At 40.8% G+C, this 25,628-nt stretch overlaps 1 protein-coding gene and 1 non-coding gene across 5 annotated transcripts in view; one reads left to right on the plus strand and one right to left on the minus strand.

Annotated features, from left to right (window-relative positions):
- The window catches only part of col18a1a (collagen type XVIII alpha 1 chain a), a 70,914-nt gene that overhangs the window by 42,129 nt on the left and 3,157 nt on the right, over positions 1-25,628 (plus strand). For 3 of the 4 annotated variants that reach the window (XM_058619572.1, XM_058619550.1, XM_058619557.1), the window contains 38 exons: positions 849-1,390; positions 2,632-2,715; positions 5,514-5,585; positions 9,315-9,396; positions 10,941-11,003; positions 11,739-11,854; positions 12,955-12,981; positions 13,356-13,556; positions 13,999-14,025; positions 14,154-14,216; positions 14,332-14,409; positions 14,490-14,540; positions 14,650-14,772; positions 14,900-14,962; positions 15,999-16,043; positions 16,594-16,725; positions 16,837-16,908; positions 17,067-17,093; positions 17,356-17,454; positions 17,684-17,719; positions 17,844-17,933; positions 18,143-18,175; positions 18,483-18,518; positions 19,997-20,056; positions 20,162-20,239; positions 20,321-20,356; positions 20,452-20,505; positions 21,300-21,371; positions 21,530-21,604; positions 21,759-21,789; positions 22,114-22,164; positions 22,259-22,293; positions 22,384-22,515; positions 23,447-23,600; positions 23,690-23,754; positions 23,891-24,019; positions 24,869-24,901; positions 24,989-25,312. In XM_058619572.1, coding sequence (XP_058475555.1) covers positions 849-1,390; positions 2,632-2,715; positions 5,514-5,585; positions 9,315-9,396; positions 10,941-11,003; positions 11,739-11,854; positions 12,955-12,981; positions 13,356-13,556; positions 13,999-14,025; positions 14,154-14,216; positions 14,332-14,409; positions 14,490-14,540; positions 14,650-14,772; positions 14,900-14,962; positions 15,999-16,043; positions 16,594-16,725; positions 16,837-16,908; positions 17,067-17,093; positions 17,356-17,454; positions 17,684-17,719; positions 17,844-17,933; positions 18,143-18,175; positions 18,483-18,518; positions 19,997-20,056; positions 20,162-20,239; positions 20,321-20,356; positions 20,452-20,505; positions 21,300-21,371; positions 21,530-21,604; positions 21,759-21,789; positions 22,114-22,164; positions 22,259-22,293; positions 22,384-22,515; positions 23,447-23,600; positions 23,690-23,754; positions 23,891-24,019; positions 24,869-24,901; positions 24,989-25,312 — 3,491 coding nt within the window. The remainder of the gene's footprint in view (positions 1-848; positions 1,391-2,631; positions 2,716-5,513; positions 5,586-9,314; positions 9,397-10,940; positions 11,004-11,738; positions 11,855-12,954; positions 12,982-13,355; positions 13,557-13,998; positions 14,026-14,153; positions 14,217-14,331; positions 14,410-14,489; positions 14,541-14,649; positions 14,773-14,899; positions 14,963-15,998; positions 16,044-16,593; positions 16,726-16,836; positions 16,909-17,066; positions 17,094-17,355; positions 17,455-17,683; positions 17,720-17,843; positions 17,934-18,142; positions 18,176-18,482; positions 18,519-19,996; positions 20,057-20,161; positions 20,240-20,320; positions 20,357-20,451; positions 20,506-21,299; positions 21,372-21,529; positions 21,605-21,758; positions 21,790-22,113; positions 22,165-22,258; positions 22,294-22,383; positions 22,516-23,446; positions 23,601-23,689; positions 23,755-23,890; positions 24,020-24,868; positions 24,902-24,988; positions 25,313-25,628) is intronic. The other variant, XM_058619565.1, reaches the window with a different exon arrangement.
- trnak-uuu (transfer RNA lysine (anticodon UUU)) lies at positions 18,989-19,061 on the minus strand. The gene has a single exon. It is a non-coding gene; the product is annotated as a tRNA-Lys (tRNA).

A 25,628-nucleotide genomic window follows, 5' to 3' on the forward strand; every position in this document is an offset into this window, starting at 1 on the left:
GTTGTTTTGAGGAAAAACTGAAAGACGTTGTCTTAAGTCGGACAGAATGTGCATTGGACTTTGTTTTTAAAAAATGCCTTCAATAGTTATGCGTTGACCTCGCCTGAGTCACCAAGGGTGATGGAAGAGTGAGCGTGGATATGCAGGAGGCCCAGCTGTTGGTCGCTGTGTGCCCCGGAGCAGTGACATTCTAGCAGATGTCACACAAGTCGGAAAGAAAAACAATAAATTTTAGTACCAGGAATGTGATGAGTAGAAATCCATCAGCATCAAATTCTACACACAATAAATGGGTAAGGGTCTCAAAATGTGAGATTTGTGTTTCCATCATAGTTTTAGCTGTTATGGCACATACTGTATACTATGATATCTATACCTGTGGAATCACAGGACTATATCTGCAGGTCACCCCTCAGTTTGGGAAGTAGGCTGTTTTGGCTTTAGCAGGTCTTGTCTTTGGATTAGAGGTCTTACAAAGTCTGCTAAAGTGATTTCTTTTTACTTTTATTTGTCTCAAAGGACCCATCCATTTTCTTTTTTGGGATGTGGGTCCTTTCCGTATTAGGATCTCGAGGTTCTAAAAAGGACTTTGTTTGTTTGTGATCCCCTGAGCAGAGTACTTTAGAAAGCAAAGCAAAAGCCAACGCTAAGTACTGACCAATTGGTATTGCAAAAACTACCATTTTATGCAGTAGACAGCAGGTGTTTCTGTAATGATCAGACATTCACCACCAACCGTCTCATAGAACCTGGTCTAATATCACACCCTGCTATGCTGCCCTACCTTCTAACCTACACTTTTTTATAAGCATATTGTGGCCTAACACTCTATTTCTCTCTTCCTATAGAAGACAGTGGAGTCACTTTGCTGCAGCTGATCAGTGACCCTCCTCCCAGTGAGATTACCCAGGTGTACGGACCCGACAATAGCCCCGGATATGTCTTCGGACCCACGGCCAACACGGGCCAGCTGGCACGCGCCCACCTGCCCAACTCTTTCTATCGGGACTTCTCCCTCATCTTCAACCTGAAACCCACCTCTGACAAGGGTGGAGTCCTCTTCTCTGTCACGGACGCCGCTCAGAAGATCATGTACGTCGGCGTGAAGCTGTCGGCCGTGCAGGGCGGCAACCAGAACGTCATCCTGTACTACACGGAGCCCGGCTCGCAGCAGTCGTACGAAGCGGCCAGGTTCCCCGTGTCCTCCATGAGGGACACCTGGACCCGTTTCGCCATTGCTGTGAGGGACGACAAGGTGATGTTCTACCACAACTGTGACGCAGCCCCTCAGGTGATGCGCATCGAGAGGTCCCCGGATGATATGGAGCTGGACACTGGTGCCGGAGTCTTTGTCGGGCAAGCTGGAGGGGCTGATCTAGACAAGTTCCTGGTATGTATGCAAACAAAAATGGGATGTTGAGTCTTGCTGCAAGAATCTGGGGAAAATACAGTGCGGTGTTTTGATGTTCTTTAGTCAGACATGTGAAACATTTTGGCTGAATCACCCTCATATGACCTAATTGGCCAAATTGGCCATCTCCAAAAAGACCAACATGAATGTCAACACGGCCTCCCCAGAGTTCTCTGTGAATAATTGGGAATCCTCACAGTTGGGATTGTAGTTAACTCAAGTCATTTGACCACAGCAAACTAATGTTGGCCTTTGCTGTTGACGGGTTATAGTCTTTCCCCCCCTCCCCATGGCTACCTGCACGGAGAAAAAATGCAAACGAAAGTGTGTAAATAGTAAATGTTATCTCTGTTCACCTGTTCAGTGAACTGTTTCATTAGCTCAAGCGTGGACAGAAGGTACACTGCAGTTTCTGTTTCCACAAATAAACTCTATTCAGGCAAAGAGGGGGAACAACCATAATATTCCACAGCTGAAACATTTTACCGAGTACAATTTTGTCCCCACACCTTGGGGAAAAGAGACTTTGACAGTTTTAATTCTCAACATGAAAAATATTCTCCTTCACTCTATTACTTTTGAAGTGAGACTTGAAATTACAGCCACAAGCTCATCTCAGGCATTTGCCTGTGGTTGGGTCTTTTGTCAAAAAAGTAAAATATGATTTGTTTGGATCTCTCTGTTATGATCATCCATTACAAGCAAAAAACACACGCTGCAGTGACATTTTAGTGAGAGGGGGCTACAGTTTTGAAGATCTAAGGGCAGTTTGTTTGAAAAAGACCATAACATGTCATCACTGTAAGTCTGTGTGGCGACAGAGTTGGAAAGTCAAAAGCTTTTAGAATTTCTCTTCAAAGTTCTATTTAAAAAAAAAAAATCCATTAGAATATTTTTTCTGACCACATTAATGTGTCCTTACAGTGTCAACATCAATTAAGTCATCAGCAGAGAAGGAACCTCCACATACGGAGCTAATGGCCCTTTCCGATAGACGGCAAGATAGCATTCATGCTGCGTGTGAGCATCCTGTATGAGAACGTCACATCTTTTCTGTGCAGGGCAAAGATAATGGCACTTCACAGGCCCGTCTGATTTTGGGAATTCCCTTAGAACTCTTAAACACGGAACACAAAAAGATGAACGTCCGTAATTCGCAAGCGTGTGAGATTCTGTGTGTCATCAAACATCAAAACACGCATGTCCTTGTTTTGCATCAGGGCGTGATCGGGGAGCTGAGGGTGGTGGGAGACCCCCGTGCTGCCGAGAGACACTGCGAAGACGACGAGGACGACTCAGATATGGTGAGTGACAACAAGTTTGCATTTATTTTAAGTAAAAACTATTTAAAATATACATTTCCCACCTGGAGTTAAAGTGCAGCCAAACAGAAACCTTTTTCCTGCCTTTATTTGCAATCAAATCCTTTTTTTCAGCATAACCTAGGCAATCTGATGAGACCTTTTTACTATATAGGATGGGTAAGCGCTCAAACTATATAAAAACACCTGAGCAAAAAGTACTCAAAAGGTTTCAAATCGAAATTGAATTTGATCGAAATTGCATTTGAATTTATGAAATTTTTAAATACTTCACAGTTCAAACGCTCTATTTTGTGACTTCTGCACAAATATTGCTACTTCATATCACTACTAAAAATGCGATATAAAATGAATCATAACTTTGACTCAACAACACATGAGAAGCCTGAATATGTGACCTATAAACACACACACACACACACACACACACACAGGATGTCCATATAAGGAGTTGTGTATTATTCCCATGGCAATTTACCAAGAGTGCACCTGCGGCACTGATCCGTGAGCACTAAGGCTGGATCCGTGCTACTTTTTTTTAGGAACAATCCTTCACTGTTTCCTGCTGCTGCACCACTATTAAACTACTAAACTACGGAAGCCCAAGTGGAACGGCAGTACAGTTTAAGAGAAACTCCATTTTCATCAAAAATGTATTAATTAAATCTATCAATCACGTAGCCCTGTCCACTAGTTGTGGGAGTATGAGCAAAATGAGCGGAGTGTATCCTTGTGAATCTGCCATCACCCCCCCACACACACATCTCCAGTAGCAGCAGGGAGCAGCAGAGGCACGGAGTTGTTAAACACAATGTTCATTGTGTGTTTCTTCAAAGAATTTAGGTGGTAAAAAGAAAAAATTGCGAGGGGTCGTGTGGGTCATGTCACGTAAAGCGACCCTGCTTGTAGTGTATCGTGAGAAACTTGAGATAGCCCTTCACGGATGAGCTGAACTGAAGTCTGCTGCATACAAGATGTATTGTACTTACTATTTTGTTTCTTCCAAAAGGAAGAACGAAGAGATGGAAGATAAGTGGAAAATGGCCTCGTAGAAGTCCCATAAAGATGTTCTTTGCACATTAGGTCATTTCCTCTCACCAAACAAACAGAAAGAAACATTGACTGACTACATGTGGTTTTAATTATGTGGTATAATTTCAGGGGAATCCAGAACACTGAATGTTAGATCAAGGATTTCCCAAATCTTCCAGCCTCTGACCCCAAACTTAGTGACCTGTAACCTCCACGATACAAAGAACATTGATTTGAGAAGGTTCAGAGGGAAATCCCTCACATGCACATGTTGCAATGTTTCCTGTGGTGCTGTGTATTGACCTACTACAGCTGATGCCATTGCAATTGCTGTTATAACCTCAGGAGTCAAGTGAAGTTTTATTTAAAATCGCACTATGACCAAGCTACTTCTAGTTATTTTATTTGAGCTATGAAAGCCAGCACATGACCCAATGGAAGTTGTCAACAAGCAGAAATGCCCTAAAAGTAACATACAGGATGTGGTGAAGTGTAACTGCACTGCGACTATTTATTCCATCGCTAACGAACAGTAAATCTGTAACAAATAAAAGTGAGAGAGGAGGCATTTCCCCACTGACCCTGACCACCCACCCACACACAAACACAGGTGCCTCTCCGCAGCCCACCAGTCGCCTTAACTGTTATTTAGTAAAAACATTGGCGGTCGCAGCTGTTCCGCTCGCTGAGACCACCAAAAAGCCCTGTCCTTAGTGACGGAATAAAAGTTCAAGACTCCACCGTCAAATCTTTATATGCTGTTTGGATTAGTCGGGGGGGAAATCACATTTCCAGTGGAAATGACAGGTTTCAGATTGCAGGATGTGCCTTTTATCTAAAACGATGAACCTCACACACAGCTGTCTGACAGCGGAGACACATGCATGATACCCAATTACTAGGAAGCCATGGATTAAAAGCCGGTATATAAAAAGAAATGATGTATAAAAACCTTCTTTTAAACACTTTAAAACAAGCAGACACGTGAAACTACAAATGCCAGGGTGCAGTGTGATTTTCTTTTGTTGTCATTGATGTTATTATTCTGCCTGTTTGATCTTTACAAGCAGAAACAACATATGCTGCACTTTGGAGGGAGGGAGCTTGTGTTTTGTATACATTGGCAGCACGTGAGGGTTCGGAGACGAGCAGCGTTTATCAGCTGGGTTATTTAGAGCAGTTTCCATTTCTATTTTCCTGTGTTTTCAGTCATTCTTCCACCTGTTTGCAGATTTCTGATGCAAATGTTTTTTTAATTCCAATCCAACTTTATTTGTAAAGCACTTTAAAGCAACCACAGTGAACCAATGTGCTGTACAGAAGTATAAATAAAAGGCACAATAAATAAAATGCATAGAAGCTTAGATGCATCTAAAACAACTCAAATAAATTGAATAAAAACAGATCAAATAAAATAAAATAAAACAAGAAAACAGACTTAATTGGAAATCAAAGGCCAATGAAAAGAGTTTTAAAAACAAACAGGCTTAAATTACGCCTTCATTTATCAGGTGAAAATGAGCATAAAATACAGATTAACAGATTAAGTGTTCAATAACAGCATTAAACACCAAATGTCATTGTTGCTTACTGCCTTTCATTCAGCTTTGCAGAAGTTCCAGAGAAAAATGAATAAAAACTTGATGATTAAATATATATATAACTGTACATTCCATCAAAAACTCCATCTGTATCACTTCATCTTATCTTGTGCATTAACATGTTCAACATATGGTTGCTTTCCTCAGGCTTCAGGCGAAGGAAGTGGCTACGAGCAACCGAGACCCACAAGACCAGCCGTGGAGAAACATAGATGGACGGTATGGAACATTTTATTATTATTATTATTTAACACTGCTACTCAAAACTGTAAATCCAACACCAGAGCAAGACGGGGCAATAAATAGATAAATAAATAAATGGATGAGTAATGTTTTCCTTCCCTAAACAGCTGATTATGAGCAGCAGACAATGCTTCTGTAAACTGAGTCATCCCAGTGTTGGATAGACACTGTACGGCTGCTGTCTCAGGTTACTCCGTGAGTGTAAGTGAGTAAAACGCCGGTCCCTGGAGAGATTAAAAAAAAGTGCTGATGACTTTGAAAATTGAGCTGTCTCTGTCTTAAACATGCCCACATTCAGAGTGAGCTGCACATGCTGTAACCACAGGGGATTTACCTGGTGTTGAAAGGTTAATGTTAAAAAACTGACAGAGTGATGCAAGTCGTCTCAGTCGTTGTATTTGCATCTGTTTGTCTCTCCTTCTGTCACACCCCACCAATTTGTCTTTCGATCTTCCGCTGTCTGCTTTCCGTCCGCCTCACACTCACGCACACAATCAAATTCCTCCGACACCCACTCACGTCTTCCCACTCTCAGAGATAGCCCCGCAAGCCCAAACGCCCTCCACCGGGCGAACACCACCGTAGTTAATGTGCGTGCACGCGCTGCCGCTCACAATTATAGAGGAGAGAAAACCAGATGTTAATTTGGACGCAGTCTGATCCAAGTAAAAAAAAAAAAAAAAAACTCCCACCCACTTTCACCCCATGGACCATTTCATGGTTTCCTCATTCGGACTGGTTTCTCAATCAGCTGTGAGCCGGAGCTGACAGACGTGGAAAGAGAGTCAGAGGAGACGATAAAGTCCGAAGTCTCTTCATCATCGCGGTCGTACTTCCACTACTCCACTTTGAGTCTGTATCAGTTTTACAAGGTCCTTTGGCATTTGGATATGTGGAAGACAACAGCTGGCATCTGATGCCTACCTGCTGATTTCCTTTTCCATTTGATGTCTGTACACATTAAGTATAACCCATGCTCTGCACAGTTGCAATTATGACAAGTCTAGGCATAGAAGAACAGTCAGAGACGAAGAGTTGAACTATAAAAGTGAAACTTTTCCACTTTGTCATGTTGATAGATGGCAGAGCAAGTCAGTCATCTGCAACTGTGTCACTGTTTAAGTGTTCCTCTTCAGCAGGAAGCCAGAGAAGGAACATTTCCAGGGATTGAGTCTCGAATAGTATGCATATAGTGTGATAGATGTTCATCTATCTATAAATGCAAGGAACATCTGTCTGTCTGTTAATGGCATAACTGTCCAGCGGGTCGATTAACAGGCTTTAAACTTGGCCGGCGACTTACTCGGGGCACCAATGCCGACTTTGACATTGTTTGGATAAAGTAGGAAAAGAAAAGAAGTAGGAACCTGAAACTTCAAGCACCTAAATAATGTCATTAATACATAATTCATTTAAGTATTTGCATACGGGAAAAACAAGACCTGCTTCTTTCATATAGGTGGTAAAAAATATGGCTTCTATACTTTGCATATTATGTGTTTTTGATAGAGCTGGCACTGTGTAAAATACAGGTAGAGATTATATGGGTTTCTATGAAGACTGAGCTCAAAAATGGGTATAATCCAAGCCATGGTCAAATCAGATTAAATCACTTTTTATAATCCAAATTCACAAATCACTCAGTGGCCTTAACAATCTGTAAACATAGTGACCTATAAACCTCTGTCCTGCGACCTTCAGTTCAGGAACTGAACTAATAGTTTAGTAATCCTAAGTGCTTAGTACAGATGTAATGTAGTAATAACCACTGAGTACTCATGTAAGAATGAAGTAATGCCTACTAAGTACATATGTAATAATGTATTAATGGCTACTTCATTATAATGTAGTAGCACCTACTTATTTCTTGTATATATATTGAGTAGTACACATAAACTGTGGTAGTGGTGTAGTAATGACTAGTGTCTCATGTATTGATGAGTAATTAATGTCGTACTCGTGACAACCTCGTACTCATGTAACTTTGCTATGACTACTACGATAGCTGTTCTCTTTACTTTTTCCCTTTCTGTTACACAGAGCCAGTCCTTTGTTTCTACATTTTATAAACAGCTGGTTTTCCTTTATCCTCAGGCAAACCATAAAAAATGTTCCAATTCCAAAAAGTTTCCTTTGTGTTCCTCGTAGGACATGCACAAGAAAAAAAACACACACAAAAAAAAAAACTCCCCTGTGATTGCCAGCGGAGCCACATACCTGCTCTTAAGTCAGCAGGTTTGTGTGGTTCAGGTCCATCAACACCATGTTCTAAAGGGAGAGCCTCCCACCGGTGATCTCCAGCTATGATGGAGTGAACAAGCAGGGTATTCTCTTCATCACATTTAATACATACATCAATTTGGAAGAGTCCATAATGCTCTGGCTGAAATTCTCAGCATAGTCAATGACACAGTGGAGAGAGAAGAGCTTCCCAGGGAGCAACACTGCTCAATGGTTAATTAACCATGCTGGCTTGACTCTGCCTCTTCATCCCCCACAGTAAACACTCTTACATTCTTCATCCCCCTCATCTCTTGAAATCCACAGGTAACATTTTTGAGATGTGTCTCCAGTGAAGAATGAGCTTCAGACGGGGGGGTATTTGGATGAACCCCCCCCCCCCCTCTTCTGCCCTCAAGCATTCAATTACTCATGTTGCTGCTCTCATTCCTGCAGTGTTGATGGGACACTGTCTGCAAAACCTCCTCCCAAATACAGTTTGATTTGTGGGAATTTGCAGGGTAAAATTGAGGTTTTGTGGTGTCAGTGTTCACACACACACACACACACACACATACTCACTGAGGTGGGCGCATGTCATCTAAGTTCATTAATTGTAGTCCAGGTGTCGCTATAACTCTGGATAATGACATGTTGCTGCTGCAGGAGAGAACACCGTGATAAGGGGGGGGAAGAAATGCTCGTGTTGACTGAGTCATGTTTAAAAAGTCTTATAGAGGTGGGAAACACTAGTTTAGTTTGTTGGAGAGTGCGCGTTTGGCTGCACAAGATATAAACATGAGTGCAGTGGAATGACAACATGAGGGTTTTTGTTTGTTGGGATTGTTGAGGATGAATGCGGAGATGACCAGAACTTTTACTTTCTGCTCAGGTGTGTTGATGTACTTGGTGAAAATGGGAAACTATTTAATCAGATTGCCTATAGAAAAAAAAAAAGTATATAAGACACTATATTGCACATTCTTGTAGCCTCTGTATATATGTTTTAACATAGCAATGGAAAAATTGCTATGGGTCTCAAACTGGCGGCCCGGGGACCACATGTGGCCCTCCAAACAAAATCAAGTTGTAACGAGTCATTTCTATATGTTTTTATTTTTAAATGAATAGATTAATTTTGCATCATAAATATGTTTTTTTATTGTTGCATATTAAAACAAGAACTTATATTTTGAAATGATCCAATCCAATCCAACTTTATTTGTAAAGCACAAAACAAACACAGTGGACCAAAGTGCTGTACAGAATAATGGATGGTTCCATTTCACAAAAAAGTTGGTCTTTTTCTTTTTACTTGACTGGCCCCCGACTGACCAGACAAGACAGCCAGTGGCCCACAGGTCATTTGAGTTTGAGACCCCTGTTTTAGAGGGTGTGGAAATGGGATCTCAGTGCTTTTCTTCAGAAGATGTCATTGATAGCCTTTTTTAAATGTGTCTCTGTGTTGAATTATATTTCCTGCAGACTGCTCCTCCAGCTTTTTCACCCATTCCGCAGCCTCCAGTGACCAAGACAGAGGAGTCAGTGTCAGTTTCCAAAGAGACAGGTGAGTTAATTTAAAAACCATAAAAAGTTTGTCAGATTACAATATTGTGCTTGGACAACGGTCTCATAATCTGTGAATTTTACCATGTGCTGGACAGGAGGTTTGTCGGATACACAGTCAAGTGTAGTTTCTGGGGGTTTTCCACGTTTTGAATGATCAAACAGATGCTTTTGGATCGCTTTCTTTTCATTTTTTTCTATTTTAGCCATTCAGAAAGTTTTAGAGACAGTACTTCAATACGCTGACACGTGACTTTACCTTACCTGGTGGGTTCAGATGTGGAATGACTAAAACAGCACATGGCTGTGCTCCACTTCTGTGACACTTTCACTGAGACACATTGCCATCTAGTGGACATGACGCCAAATGCAACATGTGGTGTGGTAAAATCTCTGCTTATTGTGAAATGACCCCGAACAAAATGAGAAAATTAGATTACTGAAAAAAAAAAACTCTTGACATAAATGGAAGGATGTTGAAAAATTCAGCCGCCGGGCAGGAGGAACAAGGAGAGACCACAGAGAAGGATCAGGAATGTAGGGAAGGGGGACATGAGGACAATTGGTGTAACAGAAGAAGACACAAGGGAGAGGACAAGCTGGAGGCAGATGATCCGCTGTGTTGACCCTGAAAGGAAAAACAAGAACAACAGTACTGTGTGAATGCCTTATGACACCATTAGATGTGTTGTTTCAGCAATGCTACAATGACCATACAGTATAATTATTTCTATTATTGTGAAGAAAATACAGGAAACATGTATGCAGTTTTAAAATAAGGTTCAACTATATAAACTATCAAGTAAGCCTTTAACAACAACATGACCCTGGTTTTCTTAAACCTGGAGTTGAACCCTAATTAATCTTATTGGTAAAAGCTGCGTTTGTGAAACATATCTGCTGTGGAAAAAAGAGTTTTATGCCAGGTTTATTTAAGACATGCCTTGAGCATCACATACACACGTTGTACAACAAAAACAACAAAGCTGGATGTGTCCTGAGACTTTTGCACAGTACTGTAGCACTGTGCACCCCTTTGAGGTCTTCACACAAAAGATAACACACATAACACTATTGATTATGGAACAAAAGATAACACATGTACTTGTTTATAAGTTTAAATAACCAAATTAAGAGATCTATCTGCACTCAAAATTAGAATACCCTTTGTTTATTCTGTCATAATTCCAATAATTTCTAAGTGTACAGCCCTATTTGATACCTTTGTTTATTTGTTCTGGCACTGGTGCTATAACTGTTTCCTGTCTTATGATTCCACCTTCAGTAAAGCAGCAGCTTTAATACGAGATACAGAGACACTAAGTCATCATTAATAACCTAAAACTAACTTGAACATTTTTATGTTCACACAAAGTAAGAAATAACGGGGGAAAAAAAGTATGTATCTAGGTTTTACACTACCAATGTGTGTATTTAAAAAGAAAATAAAACACCAAGATAACATCCTAGTCATGACATGGACATGCCAGGAGAAGCAGTTCATCTGGAACCTTATGTTAACTCTGTCTTCTGCCTTGTGTTTAGTCAGTAACACGCAGCGTGTTTCAGTGTCTGTGGAGTCCAGGCCCGAACTTCCCGGCTCACCAGGTGGGTGGAGTTAAAAAGAACAAGAGTTGAGCTTCCTCAGATCACCTGTGTCCTCTTTTCCTCCCGCTCGGTGTGCTTCACGTGCGAGGTTCTCACGCGAGACGTCACTCACATGGTTTTCAAAGAGCACACTAATGCATGAACGGGGTGGTGGATAACATGTGTGTCTGTGGAAAGGCCAGAGCGGTGGGAATGTGGCTGTGTTTTCAGAGAGAAAATTGGAAAATAGAAGCAAATGTTTTCTTTTATACACTTGTTAAGGCTTCTAATATCATGCCGTGCATTTATATTTAATTTGTACGGTGAATTATCTGTGCTCGCGGATTCATTTAAAGGCACGGCATCGATTTCTGCGCTCATGAATCATAACTGCTAAAGTGAAATATTGCCCGAAAAACCTTCCAGCAGTGGACATGCTGTTGCTGTGCATGTCAGCAGTGATGGAGACGGGTGATTTCAACAAAAATTGAGGGAGTGGAGTTTGCATTTCATCCCCTGGAAAAATGATACACTCAGTTGGAGAAGTGCAAAGTCATTATGAAGAGAGAGAGGATGAATGTGGTGGAGGACGAAGTTGCATGCAACATTTCCCGCCTCAGAACAGCTGGATGGCCTGTAAATGCAGCTGTTTTTTCCTTTTTTCTCATCTTTTTTGTTGTTTTTTGACCTTTTTGTCACTTTGTGGGACAAAGTTGTTCATCATTTCATGAGGGTGTTAATGTCTTTGTATTCCAGGACAAGCTGGGTCTAAAGGAGAGAGGGGTGACAGAGGAGAGAAAGGAGAAAGGGGTCCAGTTGGGCCAAAGGGAGAATCTGGATCCAGCGTCCGGGGTGGAGCTCGTGGGGAGAAGGTTCGGACCTTTTGTCTTTTCTTTTATATGAAAGTAATGTTTAATGTAAATTAGAGCACCATAGAAACACTAGAGGGAGCTATAATGTCTGATTCAATGCAAGCATACGGTCCTGTACATGCTAAAACAAATAAAAACAACAAATAAAATCTCATTTATTTAAAAAGAAAAGGAGCAAAAAGGTGACAAATAACAAAACCAAGTTGGGAATTTGAGGAATGGCAAAGGACTAACACACAAAAGACTTCAATACACAATATACTACAGTGGAAAAAGAGCTGTCAATCAACAAGACAAAATCAACACATTTTTACGTTTCCATCTCGTTACTGAAGCTTGTAAATGTTTCAAATGTAAGGGAACAACTTTTCTGACAGCATATTAAATTGGACATATTGTTGTTTAACACCATCTTTAAGTTTAAATATTGATTCTTTCCTGTGAACAACACACTTGTATGTATATGCTTACACACACACATATATATATATATATATATATATATATATATACAGTTACTGTATATATGCATTAACGGAAAACAAAACTGAGGCCAAACTAAAGAGAAAACACTCATAGTGTTATGGCATAGTGAACTCTCTGTTCAGTGAATGCACACGACTGCAGTTTCCAGTACTGAACAGCAGAGTGTGCTGTGACGAAGTAGTTGTCATGTTCTCCTGTCAGAGCAGCGACCTGTGCTTTCTTCATCATCTACATAATTGGCTTATTAGCTTTTTTCATGCTTCAAAATATCAGTATTATATCAGCTTTTTTTTTTTTTTAAAGTGTGTAGGCAAATACAAAATAAAAGGCAAACATAACTTTCCACTTACCTATAAAAGCTTTATTTTAATTTATGTTCTGATTTACATTATTAGCCTTTCTTTTGTCATTTGTTTGTATTTAGGGTAGATTTTAACATGTGGCATTCTGGGTTATATTATTGGATTCTTGGTAATCTATTTAAAACTTCTGAAGATATCAAAACATTTGAGCCGCTAACTCTGCTGACAGTGTGTGAATTTATCTGTGTTGCTGGTTTTCAGTGTGGTTCACTGACTGACTACCTGCTACTCTTTCTTTTTTCTCATTGTCAGGGTGAACCTGGGGAAAGGGGATTAAAGGTAAGTTTCAGATTATGTCTTTTTTGGGTGATATTTGGCCCCTTGGTGTGAGTTTCTGAAGCTCAGTTCAATCAGAAATGTAAAATCAAACACAGAAATGAGTTTCTAGTAGAATGGATTGAAAATTTCCACAGGATTTTCAAATTCAGTCAAAGAAAAAAGCACATCTATTATCAGTGGACTGATGTATATATATACCGTTTGTTTTTTTTGCAGCTCTTAGTTCCTTATTTGAACAGATTTTTTAATACATTAACACATATAGTTAAAAAATAGATTTAATGTACCTTGAATTGACAGATATGTAAAATTAAGTATAGTTTCTCCTGCTTCATCATCACCAGCCTCATCACAGATGCTTTCTTCATTTGCAGGGGAGCGCAGGATTTGGCTACCAAGGAAAGAAGGGTGAACCTGGTCCCGCTGGGCCCGCCGGCCTCCCCGGCCCTCCAGGCCCCACCTCCGAGTATTCACTTAGCAATGACGGCACAATTGTTTCGGCAGGACCGCGGGGACCACCTGGACCACAAGGTGGTCCGGGCCCAGCAGGACCACCAGGAGCCGAAGGAGAGCCAGTTAGTAGACCGTGGATACATTTGTCTTTTACCTTGGCAACAGTAAACACAGTAATGCTGTTTCTGAGGGTGCAGAAAATAGAGACATTAGAAAGACATTTTGTTTTCTTCATTTAGATGATGATGACATTTGATTTCTAGTTGTATGATTGTCTTGCAATATACACAGAATCATTTGTTATGTTATTGTTATCTTACGCCATGTATCGCATATTTTATCACGAGTTATCCTACAATTCTCAACATGTAGTATGTCCCACCTACCTCACCCTACATCTGCCCAGTGCATGAATAAGTGGTATAGTTAATGGATGGATAGCAGTGTTTCTTATAAGCACACAGTACCTGCTTTGTTTGTCTGGTTTTTTTTTTCTGGTGGAAGACGGCTGTAATCCAAAAATTTAATCCCGATTATTAATCCTTCTTTATTTCAATCATGCAGGGTGACCCTGGTGAGGATGGAAAACTTGTAAGTAAACACAAAAAAAACAGTGGCTTTAACTTGTATATATTTTATTTTGATAGTCAAAATGTACCGTTAGGATTGATAAAGTTGAGAATCTGTAGCACCCTAACTTTATGGTTTCTTTAACACAGGGTCCTGATGGACCCCCAGGCTTCCCTGGAACCCCAGGAGACTCCGGACCTAAAGGAGATAAGGTGAGATGTTTCGCCATATTTACAGAAAAACCTTCTGTAAAGTTTCTACCATGGTTAATAAAAGCTTAGGTTTCAGATGGCCGACATTGTCTTAATATGAGGCTTGTTCTTACAGGGAGACCGTGGAGATGGTCACCCTGGCCCCAGGGGCCCCCCAGGACCTCCAGGGCCTCCTGGACCAGGACTCAGATCTGTGAGTCAAGCAACATCCAGAAAAGGTGTATAAAATTAATGAATTGAACATCAGAGCTGATATCAGTTGGTGTTTTTCAGACGTTTGTGGACATGGAAGGCTCCGGTTTCCCTGACGTGGAATCCATTCGGGTGAGTTTTGTGTGACATTAATTGTGTTGCTGTTACTGACTACTAGTGTGTTATTACTCTAAAAAGTGCAAAAAAGGCTGTTGGTTGCTGAATTTCTTTCTATTTCTAGGGACTACCTGGGCCACCTGGTCCTCCCGGTCTCCCCGGGCTTCCTGGTCCCTCCACAGCTGGTACGGTGTCAAGTTCTGGTGCATTTGGACCCCCAGGAAAGGATGGGGCACCCGGTCAAGTTGTAAGTGTTGATATTCTTTTTTTTTAACACCACTGGCTGGATAATAAATCCATAAATTGAACTGTAGATTGAATACTATCCAAATCAACAACTTTTGCCTACTTAAACCAAATCTTTTGGTCTCCAGGGTTTGCCCGGTTTACCAGGGACTGATGGCCTTCCGGGAACTCCTGGTCTTAAGGGAGAAAAGGTATTTTGATCGCAAAAAAAAGTAGCTTGACTTCTACCAAATTCTCATGTGTAGCTTGAAAGTCAATCCATAAACTTGGTAAATACTGATTATAGTGTAGACACGACCTGTTGTTGAGAGTTCTGATGGTCTGTTTCTACCCCATCTCCTCAATTTACCACATGATAGAGACCCATCACATCCCATCCCACATACCTGCCCTCAGCATGTTAATAAAGTGGCAGAAGTGGCACCTGGTGTGGTTTTCTGCTGCTGCTGTTGCCCATTTTCCTCAAGGTTTAACATGCGTTCAGAGATAGTCACAATTAAAACTGGTGTTTTTTGGAGTATCCCTATCATTTCTGGCCATTTTCCTGCGATCCGTGCCATCCACGAGGCATGTTTACGCCCAGAGAGCTGCCGCTTACTTGATATTTTCTCTCTTTTTCAGACCATAAAACCCCCTAGAGATGATTGTGCACGAAAAAATTCCAGTAGATCAGCAGTTTCTGAAATAGCAGACCAGCTCGTCTGGCACCAGCTTCAATGCCACGTACAAAGTTACTTAAATCACCTTTCCCCACCCCATTCTGATACCTGGTTTGAACTTCAGAAGCTCATCCTGACCATGTGGACATGTCTAAAGTTGCACTGAGTTGCTGCCATGTGTTTGGCTTGTTAGAAATATGCTTCACGAAGCAGCTGAACAGGTGTACATACTGTAATAAAATCCCATGAGTGCAAAGTCGGGAGCCCACTGAAGTTTTCTCCATTCTTTCAGCCTTACGTGTCCGCAGAGAATTGTTCACATCTTTCCTGGTTCTTGTCACAAGCACAAGCACAACCACGGAGGCATTCATAGGGCCCACGTCCACATGATTCTATTTCATATCGATATATTCTTGAAAAATGGGAAAATATGCATTGCATTTACTGTATAACTTTATATATATGTATATATATGTATAAACACATGTATATATACTAGTATTTATCTATTAGAAAGTGAAGAGAATGTGAATTTCAGTTTGACAGCATCTTCTTTCCCCAACACTAGGGTGATTCGGGCGAGCTGGGTCTTCCAGGAGCACTGGGACAGAAGGTGACTTTCTACTTGTGCTGCAACCAGCAGTGGAGACTTTATTCGATATAATCCTATATCTATAAATAAAGTCAATGCTGCTGCTGATGCTCACTTTTCATCCACCCCGTTCTCAATTGTTTCCCATCCTTTCATCTCTCCAGCCAAACTCCTACTTCTCTTTTCTTACCAATCTGCTGCCTCACTATTTATCCTACTCCCACTCTCCTAAGCCTCCCCATCTGCAGGTACACGTCAAATATCAAAAAGGGGATTTGCGTCGTCTAATAATAATAATAGTACAGACGTTTGTCAAATACTGTCAGCTGCATACAGTACTTGAAGATGTGAAGTTTAATCTGACTGTGGTTTGACTTAACCTCCATTGACATATTTGGTCCCCAGTGAAACGAGTGTGATTGTCTGTGCAGTGTTTGTTTGAACTCTTGAATATTACTAGTGCTGGTTACTAACTGGTGCATGACACGGGCATTAATAGTTTTGCACTTCACTATAATCCTTTGTTATTGTTTGTACATGCTGATTTTACTTCTGTTTCATCTTCCTACAGGGAGCTCAAGGAGACCCTGGTTTACCTGGAACTGCAGGACAGACTGGACTGGCTGGTCTGCCAGGACCGATGGGACCAGTTGGGCCAGCTGGGCCTCCCGGACCTCCTGGACCAAGTTATCGCGTTGGCTTTGTAAGTTCTTTCGCAGGGTTTGGGTGGTGAACATTTACACGACCAGTCCTGTTAAAAATAAACTGTACATCATCATTTTGTTTGTCTTAAAATCTTTGTTGTCACTTGAAGGATGACATGGAAGGCTCTGGTGGCGGTTTCACCTACGGACATTCCGGTGGCCGAGGACAGGAAGGAAAACAGGTCAGAGCTACGTAGCAACTTAAATGAGATTTAATATCCTGTAATATCCTAAATCAATATTTTATACAGGTATATACTTGCTTATTTAACCAGAATTTTTTTTTTTGCTGGAACTTTCAAATACACAATGAAGTTATACATATGTTATGTGCTTTCAGGGTCCGCCTGGTTTACCTGGACTTCCGGTGAGTAAATAATGAATGTGATCTTGTTGTGGATATTATATTCTGAAAGTAAGAAGCCCTTTGTTGTCAAACGAATAGAGATGAAATACTAAAAAGCTACATTAGCAATGTAGCTGTAGAAGTTTGGTTTGGCCCATGTCCCTGTTTAGACAATTAAATTCACGTTCTGCTCCAAAATATAATTATTAAAATACAATATGCTGTGGTGTTGAATTTGAAACAAAACAGAGGAATTTAAGTGGGTCTTTCCATTACTCCTCAGGGTAAACCTGGATTCCCCGGCCTGCCAGGTCAGAAGGGCATTGAGGGTCCTATTGGACGAGATGGGCAACCTGGGTTGGATGGCTTCCCTGGACCTCAGGTAAAAAAAAAGCGAAGTCATGTCCCCTCTGAATGTGGCCCACACATTAAAAAAAATAATACATCATGCACCACTGGATACGTGAGGACACAGTGTTATCAAAGCATGTCATGTTTGTGAGTTAACAGAGTAACTTTGCACGATTATTTGTTTGAGCTTGTTAGGAAAAGTGTGGAATGTGGATCTTTATTAAATTATTTTTCTGTGTAAATCTTCTTGAATTGCGTAGGGGCCAAGGGGTGACAAAGGTGACAAAGGAGAGAGGGTGAGTATCATCTCAAACCCTGAATATCTGTTTGTTTATGCAATAAGCAAAGTGTCGATAAGCTGGTGATAATAATTCTTGGATCTCTTTTTCGTTTGTTTTTGATGTGGTGTGATGGTTTTAGGGTGAAGCAGGTCGAGATGGAACCGGACTTGCGGGTCCACCAGGCCCCCCTGGACCTCCAGGACAAATCATCTACTCCACATCTGGCAATGTGAGTAATATTAAATCATATGGTCATTTATTACTCCTGCAAAAAAACCCAACTTTGTATTGTAAGGAAATAGATTAACGTGAGCTCCAGTTTGTTCCTCAAAGTTCAGATAACAACACACAGAATACTCAAAATAGTTTGCAGCTTATCTTAATTTATTCTTTTTATTCTTTATTCTAATGTATTTCTTTCTGTTTGTGTCCCTGTAGTTAGACGGTGTGGTCGGCGGTGTCGGGCCTCAGGTATGAATTCACATCTGCACGATTACATAACGTCTCGAGTGCAAATGCGACGCGGTCATTTGTGCACAGAAGTGTTCCTCTGTGTAACACTGATATAGCGATTATAATTATTGTAAAGTGGTTGATTAACTGGGAAATGACACAATTATACCACATGGTGAAACATGCAATCAACGTGTCCTTGGTTGTTTGGAGTAGCTATAAAGATTAATTAGCATGTTCTCAATAACGTCTGATCTGATTAAACTGATTGAAATGTTGTGTAAAGTTGTTGAATTATGGCTTCATGCTTCGTTTTCCTGTACAGGGTGGACCTGGTTTGCCTGGTCAAGCTGGATTCCCTGTAAGTTTCCTTGTGATACTTTACGTCTGTGTTTTATAGCCTTATACTGTATATATGAAGCTTATTATCAACAATAACTCCCTTTATTATTCTTCATTTATAAATGTCTGCTACAAACATTATTTATCTTACAACGTGTCACGCAAACAGTGGATTTATAGCCTTTAGACATTCAGCTTCCCCTCATTACGTACAGAGCTCATCAAAAGGCATTTTCCTCCTCAGTCCCCTTTAACGTGGAAAACATTAGAGCAGGATCTGAGGCTGTGCAGCTTGATTTGAAATGAGTCAACTTGTTTCTGTTTTTTAGTATTTTAATTCCTGCTATCATTTGGCATTTTACTTGAATGCTGGGCTTGTCTGTTTGTTGTATGAGATCCCAGGTCATAATGACATTACCTGTGTAAATTAGATTACATACCTCCCCACCAGATCACTCATTGTATGGTGACTCCACAAGAGGAGTACAGCACCTGAACAGGGACTTGAACCCTGGACCCTCAGATTAAAAGTCTGATGCTCTACCAACTGAGCTACACAGGCTTCGACAGCATATAAAAAGAACAACACAGAGTGGCCATAATTTCTGCCCAGACCTTTTCACTGAAGTCCTGTCCCCCATGTGTATAAGAAGTCCTGCTCTCTGTAAGCACAGTTTATATTTACACAACTATGAAGCTCTAAGGCACATGTGTCAAACTGTTGGTCTGGGGGCCACATGTGGCCCTCCAATCGATTACATGCAGCCCGCCCACCACTGTGCAAGGTGTTGGAATAGAGATAGAATATTAGACTAAATGTATTTGCCGGCAATATTTTTATTATAATAATAATAAGACATTTGGTTGTTATCATTGCTTTATTAAATGTATTACACTCAACATGAAATTACATATATTTAAGCTGTTTTAATCACAATTATCCTCGTCATTTGCTTAATTTTCAATTTAATTCTCTGTTTTTGTGCATCATAAATAGGTTTTTATTGTGAATCATTTTATATCAAAACAAGCACTTTTAATGCAATTCTGTCTAATATCATAATGAATATCTTATATTGCCCACCGGCTACTAAATAGTTGTTTTTTCCACTTTTTTTCCTCTATGTTGGCCCCCGCTTGACCAGACTATATGCTCATTTGCCCCCAGGTCATTTGAGTTTGACACCCCTGCTCTGAGGCTTATTATAGTGATCAGCTTCATGAGGCTTTTTGTGAAAGCTCATGTTTGGATCTCCGACCTTTTCTTAAATGACCTATAATAGCTCATAAAAATGTATGGCAGCATTTGGCGTCCACTCTTCATTCTCCTCTGTGCTACAGTTGCTATGATATTAGCACTGCACTGCACAAACAACCTTGTACAGGATAAATCCACTACAATGAAGGATTATTGTAGCTTGGACTAATCTAGAGGAACAAATTATTATTCAGCTGAGTTTGTTTATGAATGTCACGTTTCCATTTTTCATCCTGCAGGGTCCCGTCGGACCAAAGGGTGACAGAGGTGACCCTGGTCTGCCTGGCTACGCAGTGAAGGTAAACTTTGGTTATTGCCAAACCATTAATCTAGACTTACTCCTCTTCAGTGCAACATGTCATTAAGTCTGTCTCGTGTGTCACTCTGCCGCTCTCTGCGTTCAGGGTGAGAAAGGTGAGCCAGGCGTCGTCGTCGGACCTGACGGAAATCTTCATTATCTGGACGGATTAAGAGGTTTGAAGGTGAGTCTCTCAGAAAAAAAGAATCATATTTGCTCTGTTACAGTTACAGTAACTAATCACCCTCTCTCCTCACACCCACAGGGAGACCATGGATCTCCTGGTCCTGTTGGACCGCCTGTAAGTGTCTAAGCATTTCTATCTAAGATATTCAGATGTACCAACACTGTTATTGTTACTAATATTGTCCTCTATTCCATTATTTATTGTTGTAGGGCCAGTACGGGCCTCCTGGCATCAAGGGTGAAATTGGAATGCCTGGAAGACCTGTAAGTGAATCTACTGTATCTTGGTGTCTGACTTTGGTTTATTTCCTCATGAATATAATATTACATTTCTAGTTTTATTTTACACTGGCACCTGCACAGTTTAAATTTCAACGATTGAAAGATCATTTATATTTATCATTCTACACTGACAAACCCCCACGGGAGTGTATGTTTTTACATTTTATTGAGAATTTCTTTTAAAAATTTGACAAATGAAATTTCTCTTTTACTGACTTTGCTCTGGTGGTCCAAGTTACTGTCATTTCGCCATGATCACATTTTGTGGCGAGGCGGAGATGAGGGATATAAAACCAGTTCTACAGTCTGGAGTTTTCCCAGGAGAGCAGCAACTTCATGAAAGGATAAAAGTTTGGACTCAGTGACCAAACTCAGTGACAGGGCAAGAAGGCTCTTGAACTCATCAGTCTCTCTAACATCTATTTTGGTTTTATGACAGCAAGGGATGCTCTGCTTTCTCCAAAATATTCAAAAATAAATGGTCAAACATGTAGTGTTGTATTTATATTTTATGACTAAAGGTTCGCTAGAACATGATCAACAATATGAGTAGTTCGTCCAGAATCAGCTGTTTATCACAGATCATCTGACATGATTTTCTTCTCATACATATACAGTATATGCAGTACGTGCTGTGCCATTAAAACCAGTGGACGCTCAGCTTCAGAGTTTTTGGATAAATCAAGTTTGGTTTTTTTAGGACAAGTTTTCATGCTGATGCATTTTAGCCTCATGGTTTCAGTGCAATCGTGTAATCAATGACTTTCTCCCATCAGGGTCGCCCTGGTGTAAATGGATATAAGGGTGAGAAAGGAGAGTCTTCAGGTGGCGCTGGCTATGGCTACCCAGTAAGTATTAGCATTATAAACACAATCTGACACCACCTTGTTTCGCCCTCAGGCAAAAAAATGTGTCATGAAATCAGTGAAAAGACACTTTTGGTTTGGCTGGATAGTGCTGAGTAACTGGTGTTCATATGAAGACTGAATAATTCTGCTTTTATCAGGGTGTCCCTGGTCCTCCAGGACCGCCTGGGCTACCTGGACCTCCTGGACCTCCCATTCCTCTTGATCGCTTCAATGTGAGTTGTCTCATGCAACAACCATTTTATATTTAAATCATCTTTCAAGCCTAATGTTTCCTTGCATAGTTTAAATGTAAGCTTCTGACTTTATCTAAGATATTTACTCTGTTGCTTCTGGTGTCATCAAGCCTTTCTCTCTCTCTGTTTTTAGCGCTATGATGAAACTTCAAGGAATTACCAAGGTATAGCCTCCTCTAACACACACACACACATACACAAACACCAAAGACATGATAATGTAAGACTGACAGATTTTCAGAATGGAAAAGATAAGTAGATTAAAAAGAAAAAAGCCTTTAGTTTTGGCTTAACTTCAGTTTGATCCAGCCTCGTCAGCCTGGAGGAAATCCTTTGTACGCTTAATTGTCAAGCGATTAAGTTGTCAAGTCTTACCAGATTTATGGAGAATGTCCTGATAAAACATTGTCACCACTATCATATATATATATATGACGGCACAGTTTGTCCGATACACCTGAAGTGATGAATGTGATGTTTTGTTGTAGTTAAGGGGGAAAAAGGAGACAGAGGCGACAGAGGAATTCCAGGAATCCCAGGTAAATCTTTACCCCTTTTCATGGCATCATTATTACATACAAGTGGCTGCTTTGAAGTCATAGTTACTAAAATATCTGTTTCTTTTCCCACTAGGAACAGCTTCAAATTTTGATATTTATGCATTCAAGGTAAACAAGAAAATGGCAATACCACCAGGTGCATTCGTTTGATGAGGGACTGGAAGAAAACGACTCTAATGTCTAAACTGTTTCCAACAGAATGAAATGAAGGGAGAGACTGGTGAAGCAGGTGTGAAGGGAGCAAAGGGAGAGCCCGGTGGTGGATATTATGACCCACTTTTTGGAGGAACCCAGGGCCCAGCGGGGCCTCCCGGCAAACCAGGCCTAACAGTGAGTACTGAGAGTAAAACGTTGTGTTCGAGAAAGTCCAAAAACGACCTGCGCTCAGCATATAAACAGTTTTTAAATATAAATAATCAAAAAGTTTTGTTTAATCCCCAATGTTTAAGAATGAGTGACATCAAATAGTGTAAATCCAGACTGTTACAAGCTAAACCCGCCCTCTTCCCAAGCGCACTAGGGAACTACGGTGGCCTTTATATTCCAAAAGGATGTTGTTCACCTTGATTTGCACAGTTAGCGTAACAAGATTGTGGCTTTTGTATGTAAAAGACTTATTCTGCGAGCCTTTGCACACAAGACACGTTTCCTTTTGTGCAATTAATTTGAACTTACTGATATTTTTGAAACCTGGATTCAGTCCATAGAGCATTCCCGGGCCAAAGCCTACACTTAGACCACATAGAACATCTGTGAGGACATCTGTAGATGTCTGTCAACAGGCACCTCTCACCCTACTGAACACACACACCGTTTGACAGACGTTCTTAGAGTCCCTTCTTCAGTGCTAAAGTGCTAAAGTTTACGCTCCTGAACCGAGCGAGTTCTCCACTCTTCTTCGGTGTCAGCTGTGTCAGGTATTTCCTTTCTTTTTCTTTATATTCAGTAAAATCACGGCACGTCAGCTCATCATTGCTAGACGCTGACTCCAGCTGTTTTTCCCCCCCTGGTCTTTATAATATATTCACTTAATCACATCATGCTTGATGTGAACTGAGTGCATAGAAATTCACCTCCAAATCATTTTCACTTTTCTGCCATTTATTTGCGTCACAGTTTGCTCTGAAAAACCCAATAATTTTTTAAATTATTATAAAGTGCTGATACACTTATTCTGACGTATTCAGAATTTATAGTATATTCAATTTCTCCCAAATATTACACACTGCACCTTGTAAAACATCTCTTTTTCTATTGTAAGGGTCCAAAGGGAGATTCCATTATTGGACCCCCTGGGCCCCAGGGTCCACCAGGGCCAACAGGCGTAGGTTATGATGGACGCCCAGGTTCTCCTGGACCACCTGGACCTCCAGGACCTCCAGGCTCTTCTCCTGGAGCATACAGGCCAAATCATTGTAAGTGCACTCATGCAGTTCCTTCTACACTTAAAATAGAGGTGACTTTTTACATGCTATCATTAACAAGCTTTTGTTTTGCTTTAAAGCCGTCAATATCCCTGGACCTCCAGGCCCTGCAGGTCCACCTGGAACTCCTGGTCACTCCTCTAGTGTAAGTGCCATCACTCTGTTTTAATAAATGTGAATATTCAGCAGACACTTGCAATAAGTTCATCAAATAAATCACAGAAGAATTTTCCAGGAAAGAAAATATTCTTACCTCCTCTATGAAATGTGTTTTTCCACAGGTCATAGTGTTGAGATCCTATGACACCATGATTGCCTCTGCCAGACGTCAGTCAGAGGGCAGCCTCATCTACATCATCGACAAAGCAGACCTCTATTTAAGAGTACGCGATGGACTGCGACAAGTCATGGTACGGCGATCTGCTTTTTCCTTTCTCTCTCCTCGTCGTCTAATGAAGTGCTTTGAATTTTTAACTCATAGCTTAAGGTGGTTACTAAAGCAGTGGTAAATACCATGGAACTTTAATACAGCCCAACTTTTAAAGCTGCTCCTTTTATTCTGTTGCATTTTTTTAAAAAAAATACATCAAAATAACTTCACACAACCAGAGATACACGCAGATTAATGAATAAATATGTAGCATTCTGGCAGCCATCCTTATTGGTAGTAATCTAAAGAAACTGTAGCCAGAATTGTTACGGTGTTATTATTATGACACTTATACTATGATTTGCGATGATTTACAGCTTCTGCAAATTATTTTACATCATCATGGGAGACTTTGACTAATCACAGAGTAGTTCAGAGAGAACGGGGCCGTCCTCTCGGATGTTCTCCTTGGATTGTGTCTGTTTTGTGCTCATTTGAAGGGAGAATATCAACACAGAGAGCTACAGTCCCCAAAATATTAGTATTTTAATAACCTGCACCCGTAACTCAAATGAGTTGAACACATTTTGCTGTTTCTGCTCACCTATTTATTGTGCAGCAGCTTATTGTAATTCTTCACTTCAAGCTTTTTCTTAATTTATGTTGAAAGGTTATGCAAAACTTTCACTGAATTATGACAAATGTAAATGTTTTATTCATATTCACATACTCTTCTACACGACATGCCTGAAAACATTTACATTTTTGAATATAAAAAAGATAGAGTAAGGTGTCCCCTGTAACAAAGTATCTTGTATGTATTGTGAAACAGTTGTGATGTCACAAAGTGTTTTCCATGATGAACAACTTTATTTCCCTCCTCTCTCAGCTGGGAGTGTACCAACCCTTCTTTAGAGATCTGGTAAGTAAACTCTACGAAAACAAAACAAAAGAGAAGATAACAAAAATAGACTTTAACCCTCTTTTTCTCACTGGTTTCTCTTCACAGGAGAACGAGGTGGCAGAGGTCCAGCCCCCGCCTGTGATCCTGTATCCTCAGTCCCAGGACCAGTCCCAAAATAACGGAGCCGGTCACTACTCCCAGGGCGGCTCCTCCATACGTCCCATCGAGCCTCCGCCGCGGCCGCCTACAGATCCCAGATTCCCCCCACAGTACGACCCCAGGTTCCCAGATCCCAGACACACCGGCCACACGGATGGGACATTAGTCACCGAGAGGACGGAGAACAGATTCCCAGTCACGCCACAGAGACGACCCAGCGTGCCTCTGCCACAGCCTGGAGTACATGTGCACACAGCATCAGTATCAGGAGTGAGTAGTAGCAGGTCATTTTCCAACTTTGTCATATGTAAATCTGTGGTTCTCGCTATAGACATGTTTAGATACTACATTACTGAGCTGCACAGAGGAAGGGATTCTTGTTTTGATGTCAAGACAGACAGAGGCAACAGCAACATTGGGCTAGTGAAGCAAGATGGTTGTAAACTGACTGAAAACACAAAGACATTTCTACAAAAAGTTATAGAATTGAATTCCGCTGCTCGTAAAATCCAGTCACACAGCAGTTTGATGGGATATAAACACGTCTTACTCCCGTCTATATTGGTGTATACACACAACCACCCCC

Source organism: Solea solea, chromosome 2 (genome assembly GCF_958295425.1).
Source record: "Solea solea chromosome 2, fSolSol10.1, whole genome shotgun sequence".
Taxonomy (NCBI): domain Eukaryota; kingdom Metazoa; phylum Chordata; class Actinopteri; order Pleuronectiformes; family Soleidae; genus Solea; species Solea solea.